At 42.4% G+C, this 12,066-nt stretch overlaps 1 protein-coding gene across 1 annotated transcript in view; it reads right to left on the bottom strand.

The window, feature by feature from the left end:
- Positions 1-12,066, bottom strand: part of LOC124595148 (rho-related GTP-binding protein RhoE-like) — a 316,233-nt gene that overhangs the window by 41,415 nt on the left and 262,752 nt on the right. Inside the window, exon 2 of the mRNA XM_047133752.1 lies at positions 3,715-3,802. Coding sequence (XP_046989708.1) covers positions 3,715-3,802 — 88 coding nt within the window. The remainder of the gene's footprint in view (positions 1-3,714; positions 3,803-12,066) is intronic.

The following is a 12,066-nucleotide window of genomic DNA, read 5'->3' as shown; positions in this document are numbered from 1 at the left end:
TGTGTTATTTCGTGTGTACGGTTTGTGCGTTTGAAACTTTGTGCAACTGTGATTACTACAGCGTCGTTGCGATGTATAGCTGTTTGAACATTGTCAGGAATAGAATACAATTCATTCGCTAGACTATTATATGTCAAGTATTTCATGCAACTACATTAAGCTCCTTGTCTTTAAATTTATTAATTGTTATCTGGTTCTCATATCCAAAGAGTGGCTGCAATTTACATGCCCGCCACATAACAAAAATCACTGTAAACGTTCCGTGGTAAGGCAGACTAGCATAATATGAATTATGTTTCTAGTTACCTGAAATAGTGCGAGCGCGTTGCACTAGGAATAACTCTTATGTTATCTAATACAATAGAGGAAACACCTCGGTCCAATACATTTTATAATCACAGGACGCGTTTCTGAGAATTATTTCTCCATGATCACGATAATTTTTATCTTATGATGTATTTCTGAAAATAATTTATTATACAGGGTGTCCCATTTACCTTGACCACCCTAAATAACTGTTTGTCCAGATGCAAGTTACAAAATGTTTCGAGCGAATGTTCTTTAGCCGTCAGGGGGACATCAATCAGCATGATTGCCTTCCTTGTAGCTTTGTTTTTCACAAAGATATGAACAGCGGTGTGACTTTTTTAATTGGCACTCTGTATTTTTTATTCGGTAATTCATTCCCTCTCCTAAAGACCTATTCAAAAATGTATCACAGTGCACCATTCAGTGAAACACAACGCTATTAATTACATAACACAACAATGGCTTTGAGCCCAGGATCACAAACTCGTCCACTTGCTGGAGTTGTCAGAAAACAAATGAAAACCAAGTAAATACATAACACAAAATTGACTTTGACTCTCCTGTACCATTTACCAGGAGTAGAACATTCAAAAGTGCTCAAAGTGGTGACCCTGGTCACCGATACACTGGTGCACTCATTGAATGAAAGAAATATTTACTGCTTCCATTGTTTCCTGCTGAAGAGAATTACAAGCAAGCACGATACGTTCCTGCATTTCCTCTGGAGTTGTTGGAACGTCGCGATAGACAACATCTTTAATGCATTTCCAAAGAAAAAAGTCCAGAGGATTTAAATCAGGAGACCTAGCAGGCCAAGTAACTGCTCCTCCTCGACCAATCCATCTGGCAGGATACCTTCAGTTCAGAACACGACGTGCTTGCAAGGCATCATGTTCTGGACGTCCATCGTGTTGATACCACGTAAGGATTCTGGTTCTTGGCGACACTTCATCCACATGAGGAGCAAGAATTCGTCTGAGGAAGTTGGCATGCGCTGTGCCGTTTAGACTACCAATGATGAAATAAGGGCCAATAACTGTAGTGCCAAGCATCCCACACCAGACGTTAGCTTTCCATTGACGCTGATGTTCCACCTGTCTAAGCCATCGTGGGTTGTGGCTGGACCAATAATGCATGTTCCTTGTATATACCTGTCATTTGTTTGAGAAGGAACATTCATCGGTAAATAGAATATTGGAGAAAAAATCGGATTGGCGAGGATTTGCTGCTGTGCCCACTGACAGAGATATACACGATTCTGGAAATCATTCCCATGCAATTCTTGATGTAGGTGCACATGGTATGGATGGAATCGGTGACGTGTAAGAATACTGTGTACACTGGTTTTAGGAATGCCAACCTCGTGTTCAAAAAATGGTTCAAATGGCTCTGAGCACTATGGGACTGAACATCTGTGGTCATCAGTCCCCTAGAACTTAGAACTACTTAAACCTAGCTGACCTAAGGACAACACACACATCCATGCCCGAGGCAGGATTCGAACCTGCGACCTCGTGTTCAAGCTGTCGTGTGCTCACATGTGGATTCATAGCAACGGAAGCGATAACAGTAACTTCGGCAGCTTCGTCTGTGGGAGTGCTACGACGACTGCGTTGTCGTGGGTTGAAACTTCCCGTATCCCGAAGCGTCGCAACAAGACGAGAAAACATCCGTCGGGAAGGTGAGTTCTTGACGGGATATCGCTCTCTGTACAGTTCCGCTGCCTGAGTAGCATTTCGCCTGCCTTCAACAACAACAGTAAAAAGATACGTTATGTCGATGCAGTTTGTAGGAAGGACAACCTCTATTGTATGTCTACTCTACACAACAGTATTTAAAAGTACTAAACTACTGTACTAAATGCACTCGTACATAAGAAAACAGTATTGCAATTACTGTTCTGCTAACTTAACATTCCTCATAGACGAGTAGCATTTCTATCTTCTCTTCGTTGGTGTACATTCTACTCACACAACTCTTCAACTGACGATGGTTGACGGAATTATGGGTGTGCAACGTCAACGTCACAACGTTTGCTTGAAACATTTTGTAATTTGCATCTGGACAAACAGTTATTTAGGGCAGTCAAGATAAATGGGACAGCTTGTATTCAAACAGCGTCACAATGATACAAAGTCTGATTCGAATAATTACATCAGAATGGCGGACGTAAGTCATTCAGAAAATACAATATGCGAGAAATAAGCGTCATAACAAGAAACAGCCATTCTCATGGCATCACATGCCTTTGTGAACTCACTACCAAACTGCCAAGTTCAGACCTTACCGCAGCATCGGGCTACACTGCAAATCAGTCTATTACACAACCTAAGCGCCAAAAAATAATATAAAAGTTAAAGAAATACCATCGGTTTTCTGTTCTATCGCGGTCTGTGTACGTATGACCTCACTTAGCACACTATCGTTAAGTCAAGGCTACGTCTGATATCGGTAAGTTCAACTCACCCCATAGCTCAATGTTAGCGGTTCCAACAGCCATCTTCGGATCAACGTACAGTACTGATGACCGTACACTGTGTTTAATGCGTTAGTGGTAATGCACAAGCTGCACATTTATCTGAAGATGACCGTTTGTGCCTGCTGGAACCGACGCTATAAAAATAACGCTGTGGCTATGTCTGTAAATAAAAACTTTGTTGAACTATTGTTAGTGCATAGTTCAGAAATAAACTTGCGCCACTACAGAGTTACCGGGAAAGTTTGGATTTCAATCCAGTGACTTTCTTCGTTTATTTGAAACTACGCATAGTTTCACGTGACTGTCGTGGCTTACGCGTCACTGATATGATTGAGGACGTAGTGAGTCATTTTCACGAGCGTTCGATGGAAATACTAAGCGTTTCTGCTTCTTTCTTCAAAGAATAATGTCAAGTGCGACCTTCTACCGCACAGATTAATCTAGGGAATTCTTGTAGAAAGCAATATTGTGTTAATGGTTTTTTTTTTTTTAATGATTCCTGTTACGAAAGGAAAGTAGATGGCATAACGACGTGCCAGAACATATTTTGCGTATCTCGAATAGCAGTATGATGGCTGTAGAGGTTACTATAGTCTCCATGAAGGAATCCACAACATGTCTGGCCTGCCGTCACATCAGGCACTGCAGAACTCCCGAGACTGATACAGGAGAATCGGCCACACAGTTGCCCTCAGGTACAGGAAACTAACACCTCTCCTTGTTCAGAGTACTTGTTCCTACTACCAAGATTTAAGACTCATATCTCTGGATGGAAGGTTAACAAATTAGCCCACGTTAGTGGCTTACGTTACAGTGCCAGACAAATGAGAATGATGAAAATTCTTTAGATGGCCATTGTGCAAACCGAATAGTGTTTAAAGGTTAGGCTGTGCATGCAAGACTAATGTCTGTGTTATCACACTCACCAGACGTGTCCCACACGGCAAAGTGTATCCTATAGTCCGCCACGTTGTACGTCGAGCCATACTTCTCGAAGCCAGTCGGTGTGTACACCTGCAACAAAAGACAGGCAGATTATCTATGAGCATTGCTTACATGTTTATTAGACTTAACACCACCTTCATTTTGCCCACTCGTTGAGTGCAAAATGTAGCGCGGGCTACTCTCAACTTTTCACGCTTCTGCACCGCAGCGATATAACAGTGGACCAGCTTTCATTAGTTAGGAATGTACACAGATTCACTACTTACTAACATCTAGCGAAGAAATCTCCCTGGTGACCCAAATTTCGATTACAGTATTAATTTGTGAATGTAAATTGATCTATTGCTACATTTGCCGTCCTACGGGCCCGGATTCGATTCCCGGATGGGTCAAGGATTTTCTCCGCTCAGGATTGGGTGCTGTGCTGTCTCCATTATCATTTCATCCCATCCAGCTCGCAGGTCGCCCAATGTGGCGTCGAATGTAATAAGACCTGCACCAAGGCGGCCGAACCTGCCCCGCAAGGGGCCTCCCGGCCAATGACGACAAACGCTCATTTCCATTATTGCTACATTTATACATGTTATGTACAAGGATGGTACGGGTTACGTCTTGTCAGTATTAGTGTCTTACTTTCTTATTCCATTGGTGCTAGAAGCTAGGCTAAAATTAATGTCAGTGTGCTTCAGTATACGGACTAATCCCTCTATCTTTCCATCCTGATCCCCATACTATATCTAGACTACCATAGGGACGGCAGAATTATCTCACAATCTTTCTTGAATTCCGGTTCTCTAAATTTACCCAGCGGGATTTCCGGAGAATACAGTTGCTCTTTTTCAAAATATTACCGTTCAAGTTTCTTGAAAATCTCCTTCACAATATCAGATGGGCTATACTGACATGTTACAGTCCTGTTTTCTCCTGCACTCCTACTGATTATGGACTACAAGTTCTGGAGCGATATTCTAGTCCAGATCCACTAGAATCTTGTATGAAGTTGCATTTATGAACGCTCTTCATTTTTCAAGAACTCTCGCCACAGTCTCACTAACAATACACGTGTCTTCTCTAACACTAATATTACATGTTCTTCTCATTTCAAACTTCAAGATATTTAAGTGACGTAACAAGTAATCGGTCACTATGTTGTTGTTTTTTTTTTTAATGGTCATTATCTTGCATTTCTCCACAGTTAAAGAGAGCTGCCATTCACTACATCAAGCGGAAACACTAGGTAGTTCAGCAGTTCCTTAGAATAAGCCAGTGACGATGCCCTCCTAACGTAATCAGTTTCACCCACGAACAATCTGAGAGTGCTGCTGGCCCTATCGGTTAGACGGTTTATGTATAAGGGACCATCAGAAAGTTTCCGTTTGAGGGCGTTGCTGCCGCGTATATGAAATGTAGCGCGACTCCGATGCAGGTGTATAAGCATCCACAAGTGGGCAAGGGATTAGTGTGGTATTCGTGTCTTTCCGACGTGCGTGCGGTAAATGTGGAAACGTAGACTGTGGTTAAGTTATTACCAAACGCGTTCGTACAGGACCAACATGACGTTATTATTTTCTTGGGTGCCAAAGGGCAAACACCAGCATACATCAAAGGTAGGAGACGAGGTGCTAGTGGAAGTAAAGCTGTGAGAAGGGGGCGTGAGTCGTGCTTGGGTAGCTCAGTCGGTAAAGCACTTGCCCAAGAAAGGCGGAGGTCCCGAGTTCGAGTCTCGGTCCGGCACACAGTTTTAATCTGCCAGGAAGTTTCATACTAGCGCACACTCCCAGCAGACATCCATCGGAGAATGAAGAATGTGCATGTGGCAATAAGTCTGTCGAAAATCACCGTTGTGGAATGGTGTGCCAAGCTTCATAACATGCACGTTCCCACATCGCAAATGTCGTAACGCAGAAGTTACGCCAACTCACGCGGGAGAGCACCTGACCTATAGCCCTGATCTCTCCCCAGTGGATCTCTCCCCAGTGGTCCCTTAAAAAAGGGGTTGAAGGATCGACAATTCCTGTCAGACGATGATGTGCAACAGGCAATTACAGGCTTCCTCACGCAGCAGAACACGGTGTTTTACCAAACGAGTATTTTCATCTACATCTACACAGATACTCTGTAAATCACATTTAAGTGCCTGGTAGAGGGTTCATCGAACCACCTTCACAGTTCTCTATTATTCCAATCTCGCATAGAGCGCGGAAAGAACAAGCACCTATATCTTTCCGTACGAGCTCTGATTTCCCTTATTTTATCATGGCGATCGTTTCTCCCTATGCAAGACGGAGTCAACAAACTATTTTCGAATTCGGAGGAGAAAGTCGGCGACTGAAATTTCGTGAGATGTCCATCCCAAATCCTGTAAAGTTAAGTGACACTCTCTCACCTATTTCGCGATAATACAAAACGTGCTGCTCTTCTTTGAACTTTCTCTATGTACTCCGTCAGTCCTATCTAGTAAGGATCCCACACCGCGCAGCAGTATTCTAAAACAGGTCGGACAATCGTAGTGTAGGCAGTCTCCTTAGTAGATCTGTTATAGTTTCTAAGTGGCCTGCCAATAAAACGCAGTCCTTGGTTAGCCTACCTCATAACATTTCCTATGCGTTCCTTGCAATTGCAATTCCCAAGCAATTAGTTGAATTCACGGCCTTTAGATTTGACTGATTTATCGTGCAACCAAAGTTTAACGGATTCCTTTTAGCATTCATGTGGATGGCCTCACGCTTTTGGTAATTTAGGGTCAACTGCCAATTTTCGAACCATACAGATATCTTTTCTCAGATCAATTTGTTATGATCTTCTGATGACTTTACTAGTCGATAAACGACAGCGTCATCTACAATAACGTAAGATGGCTGCCCACATTGTCTCCCAAATCGTTTATATAGGTAATGAACAGCAAAGGACCTATAACACTACCTTGGGGAACGCCATAAATCACTTCCGTTTTACTCGATGACTTCCGGCCAGTTACTACGAACTGTGCTCTCTCACAGGAAATCAGGAATACAGTCACATAACAGACGATATCCCATAAGCACGCAATTTCACTACAAACCGCTTGTGTGGTACAGTGTCAAAAGCCTTCCGGAAATCCAGAAATACGGAATCGATCTGAAATCCCTTGTCAATAGCACTGAGCACTTCATGTGAATAAAGAGCTAGTTGTGTTTCACAGGAACGATGTTTTCTAAACCCATGTTGACTGTGTGTCAATAGACCGTTTTATTCGAGGTAATTTATAATATTCGAACACAATATATGTTCCAAAATCCTGCTGCGTATCGACGTTAATGACATGGATTACTCCTACTACCTTTCTTGAATATTTGTGGGACCGGTGCAGCTTTCCAGTCTTTGGGTACGGGTCTTCCGTCGAGCGAACGGTTGTACATGATTGTTAAGTATGGAGCTCAGCATACTCTGAAAGGAACCTAACTGATATGCAGTCTGGACTAGAAGAATTGCTTCTATTAAGTGATTTATGTTGCTTCACTACTCCGAGGATATCTACTTCTACGTCGGCGACCGCCTTAATGGATCAAACACGAACTTGAAGAAGCGTTATTAGATGTCCGCCCCGAACAAATACAACGATCAATAACGAACAAAATGACATAAAAAAGTGGTCAGGGCGGTCGAATGCTGTGCCAAGCGAGCAGTTCTAGGCGCTTCAGTCCGGAACCACGCGGCTGCTACGGTAGCAGGTTCGAACCCTGCCTCGGGCATGGATGTGTGTGATGTCGTTAGGTTAGTTAGGTTTACTTCGTTTTAAGTCTATGGGACTGATGACTTCAGATGTTTAGTCCCATAGTGCTTAGAGCCATTTGAACCATTTTTTTTTGCTGTGCCAAGGGGCCCGGGTTTGATTCCCGGCTGTGTCTGAGATTTTCTCCGCTCAGGGACTACGTGTTGTGTTGTCTTCATTATCATATAATCCTCATCGACACGCAAGTCCTCGAAGTTGCGTCAACGTAAAAGACTTGCACCATGCGAACGGTCTACCCGACGGGAGGCCCTAGCCGCACGACATTTCATTTTTTCTACGTCGGTGGGATGATAGAGTGCTCACGACGATTTTGTCTGACTGACGTACCGCTTCTGGACAGTACGACCTCAGAATGGAAACTTTTTGGTCATCCCTTTTATATGGAGAACACCAGTCATCGTACAACGCAACAACCGCGATAGGATAACTTTCCATGAGGCTGAAGTATCATATGTTGTCCAAGATAAAAACACCGTACATCAGACATACGGAGCTCTTTCCATGTGTACAGATACATCACGTAGCAGGAAACAGGTAAATCCTGTAACCCTGCGTTTAACACAAAGACAAGGTCGTAAGGAATATCTTCACGCATACGAGATCGGCTCGAAGAAAGTTTTTTTCTGATAAAACAGTACATTGTACGAAATGAGTGTTGTAAGATAAGCTTTCCGTAAGAGGCAGCGTTACCAGCATTACAGAGAGGAATGGGGAGGGGGCGGCAGTTATGTAAGTAGCCCAAAAGTGGATTAACTAGTTGAAGTCCAGACATTTATGGTGACAAAACTGTAATACGAGAAGGACGTACAGCCGTCGTGGAAGTGGTGTGCCAACTCCATTGTGGGTAGGAAATGGATATCCAGAGGCCGCTGACGTAATGAAGCCCCTGACAGAACAGCAGAGGTGGTGTCTAATCCGGTGTGGCCGGTTGCCAGCAGCGCCTGTTCTCCGAGCAAGCAGCGCCTAAATATCCTCTCTGTTCCCCATACCGGAGAGACAAACCGGGGAACTAAATTGTCAGAGCTCTGTTCTGTGAATGGGATGAAGGGAAATGGCGTCATCGAGCATCTGTATTCTGCCTCGGAGTGCCACACCGCGGCGCTAGACCGCAGTACTGGCGCAAAACGGGAGTAGCCCTGTAGGACATGCGACATCAGCTGCACAATTCGTGCTGCGGCATCCGTCAAGCAGCATTTGCTTGGAGACGGGAGGCTAATTGCGTTTGCTATGTAGCTCAGAAGCATGGAGGAAAGAATACAACAAATTTATAAATTAATCTTCCATTAACACGCGCTTTTCAACAGCTATCTATTAACGCCATTATCAAGGGATCACCAATTTAGTACTGCAGGGCAGCATGGAGGGTAAAAATCGTAGAGGGAGACAAAGAGATGAATACACTAAGCAGATTCAGAAGGATGTAGCCTGCAGTAGGTACTGGGAGATGAAGAGGCTTGCACAGGATAGAGTAGCATGGAGAGCTGCATCAAACCAGTCTCAGGACTGAAGACCACAACAACAACAACATCATTAATTTCGTTTGCATTTTATAATCTGACGACACAATGCTGGGCACGAAACACAGAGTGATCCTTAAGAAAGGAAGTATGAAAAAAGTGGCTATCAATATGTTGAAGGAGCCATCCCGTCATTCACGTAAATTTACACAGAGAAACGACGAAAACTTTTGCATTTCGTTCGGACAGGTTTACGAAACTGACTGCTGCTCTCTGTGAAACCAATATTTTTTGGTCATTCCACTTGCTCAGTGTAGATCCGGTTTTAGATGCATGACGTATTTATTTCTCTTTTTTTCCACTTTCGTAACTTACCCAGTGACGTAGTGCCATGGTTAAGACATTGGACGTGCCTTTGGGAGAAGAGAAGTTCATATTTCCGTCCTGACACTCAACTAATTCCTTCTCCCATACTATTCCAACTCAGCTTTTGTTAATGATACTGATATCGACGGTGTGTAGGACATCCTTCCCTTCCTTCCATGGCAGTTATTACATGTCTAACACATAATAACGAGCTCGGTATACTACAGAACTCATTAACTATCGGTAACTGGATACAACTAGCGTCATGCAGGAAAATAAACGAGTATCTGATGGCCGATATACATTTCAGACAGACTGTGGAAATGAGTCCTCAAACACTATCTAATGGTGCTGACTCTTTTGACATTTATAAACGTATGTTCGAAAGGGGATGTGACTAATGGGAATATGTAAGTGTGTTTAATGTGAAACGGAGTTCCAGACGTAGGTCAATTACTTACAACTCATTTACTGAAGTGTTGATTCCTGTGCGATGAGTAGTCTATTATGAGTACATCCACATCTGATGTGCCGTACTGTGTACATATGGGAGTCCCAGAACTTAAGGGTCTAAATTATACAAGCGGCAGAGAATCGTAAACAGTGTGCTTTGTGATAAGGAACTAATGGCGGAGATCAATATTCAGTTTAGGCATGCTGACATATACAGCTTACCGCAAGTAGCAACAACATACACTCACAGCAACTGTTCCAAGTGACGACCGTCAGTCTCAATAAACGCGTTACAAATGCCATACTGCGGTGGATAATCACTCCACAAAATTGAAATTCTGAGATTAAAATCATTCCACCTCATTAGTTTCACATGTTGCTTACGGTAGGGGAGTAACTGCTCCACCACCAGTCCTCTCAACAGTGCATATTTGGAAGTGATGGTTTCATGGGCAAGCTGACATATGTTTATTAGTGAATTTTCTCTCTCACGTCCATCACCACCTCTTAATATTCTGCTGCGCAAACATTAACTGCACAGAACCTTCACTTACTTCTGTTGGAAGAGCGACAGTTTCTCGTACTTTTCATCAGAGGCGACAAGCTTCGTCCAGTTATGGTGACACCTATTAGCTAGTTTTTTATTTGTTCCATAAATCATATGCACAATAAATGTTACGATGTGGAACATGTGAACCCCCCTCCCCGTCCCCCCACAGACACACACATAAAAAGAAACTCTTATTTTATATGACAAAAAGCCACAGGTTACCGTTTCGCCGCTAGGGATTCATGAATTGTTTTGATATTAGTGATGTTAATTACAGATATTTTTCTGTAAGAAATGATTAATTACACTATTTAAGCATTCCTCTATGGTATTTAAGCAGTTGGTAAGGAGAAACATCTGTAATCTACATTTGAAAACACTTCTGCTATTTGTCAGGCATTTCGTTTCTCTGGTCACTACACGACCACGATATTATTGAACTTTGGCCTCTCGTGGCCGTTATCGGAAACATGCGGTGACACTACAGCAAACAAGTACAGTGGAGGGTAAGAGGGTAAGGAAAACAAATCGCACTGCGAATGCTTTCAGGACACTTCTGCGTATACTATTAAGTGGTTCAGCGTGTCCTCATAAAATACAACTATACTCACGATAAGCCGACGGAAGCGCCCCATTCTCAGAATGTCGATTAAAACATTCTCATATAGATTTATAGCTGCCGAGTTTAGATTCATTGAAAGATAATGCACATCATTTTTCCTTTTAATACTGTATTTGCAAATATCTCTGTTGCTCTCGAACTCAGACGGACTACTGATGACAATTTCATAAGGAATAAATTCTCTATGGTACAGTGGTTAGTATTCATTCCCAGCTACTTAAACAGATGCCTGAAAGATGTACGTGTGTGAGTCTAACCCATAATTCTAATTATTTTTATGTGCAATGAATATTTTTTGGCGAGAGTAGTGAAGAAAAATATGCAAAATATATTATCTTACTGACTTTTGTATCTCCAAAGCCGGCAGCTATTCTTAATAGCAAAAGTAGCCGAACCTAAATGTTTTAGCAGGCCTATTACTTGAATTTCCTAGTTTACGTTTCCTACTTAGAATTTTTTACCTTGTTTATTACTTCTTTTTGGTATATTAAGTTAGTAGAGGTAAGATAGTTTTTACTTATAATTAGTACACAAAATTTTCTATATGCCTTGCCATAGTCCTGTTACTCTGTGATGAGCTGTTTGTTTCAACAGTAATCATTAATCATTGCATTTTAGGTGAGTGAACGTTACTGAATGAGAGAAAGCATATACATTATTTGAATTCAACTGTAGTTGCACTGCACTTCAGCAACTTGCTGGCAGCTGTTTGATCGTAATTAATGCTGTCTCACATTGCAATAGCGTCTGTATTTCAAACGTGCTTGTTCCCACGATATCTGTTTATCGCTTACTCATACACTCCTGTGCATAAATGAGCAATGTATGTGCTGGTATGATCGCGTGAGTGAACGTGTAATTTCCATGGGTATGTTGAGAGGTTTGTGTCTTTCATTAGCTGTGATTATACTCTTGTGAAGCCTGTGCCATGTTACTGTGCTGCCTTTTTATTCTGCGAGTAGGCTATCTGAAGACCACGTTCAAATTTCAGCTCTTCATTCTTTGTTCTTTTCTTTTCTTCCAGTATGCTTTCATCTGTTCATACCAGACTTTTTAGCTACACTGCCTTGGAATCCTTCCATTTTAAATACTTTTCCCGAAAACTTTCTCTGT

The sequence above is a fragment of the Schistocerca americana genome, chromosome 2 (genome assembly GCF_021461395.2).
Source record: "Schistocerca americana isolate TAMUIC-IGC-003095 chromosome 2, iqSchAmer2.1, whole genome shotgun sequence".
Classification (NCBI taxonomy): Eukaryota; Metazoa; Arthropoda; class Insecta; order Orthoptera; family Acrididae; genus Schistocerca; species Schistocerca americana.
This window is presented reverse-complemented; position numbering and strand designations above follow the sequence as displayed.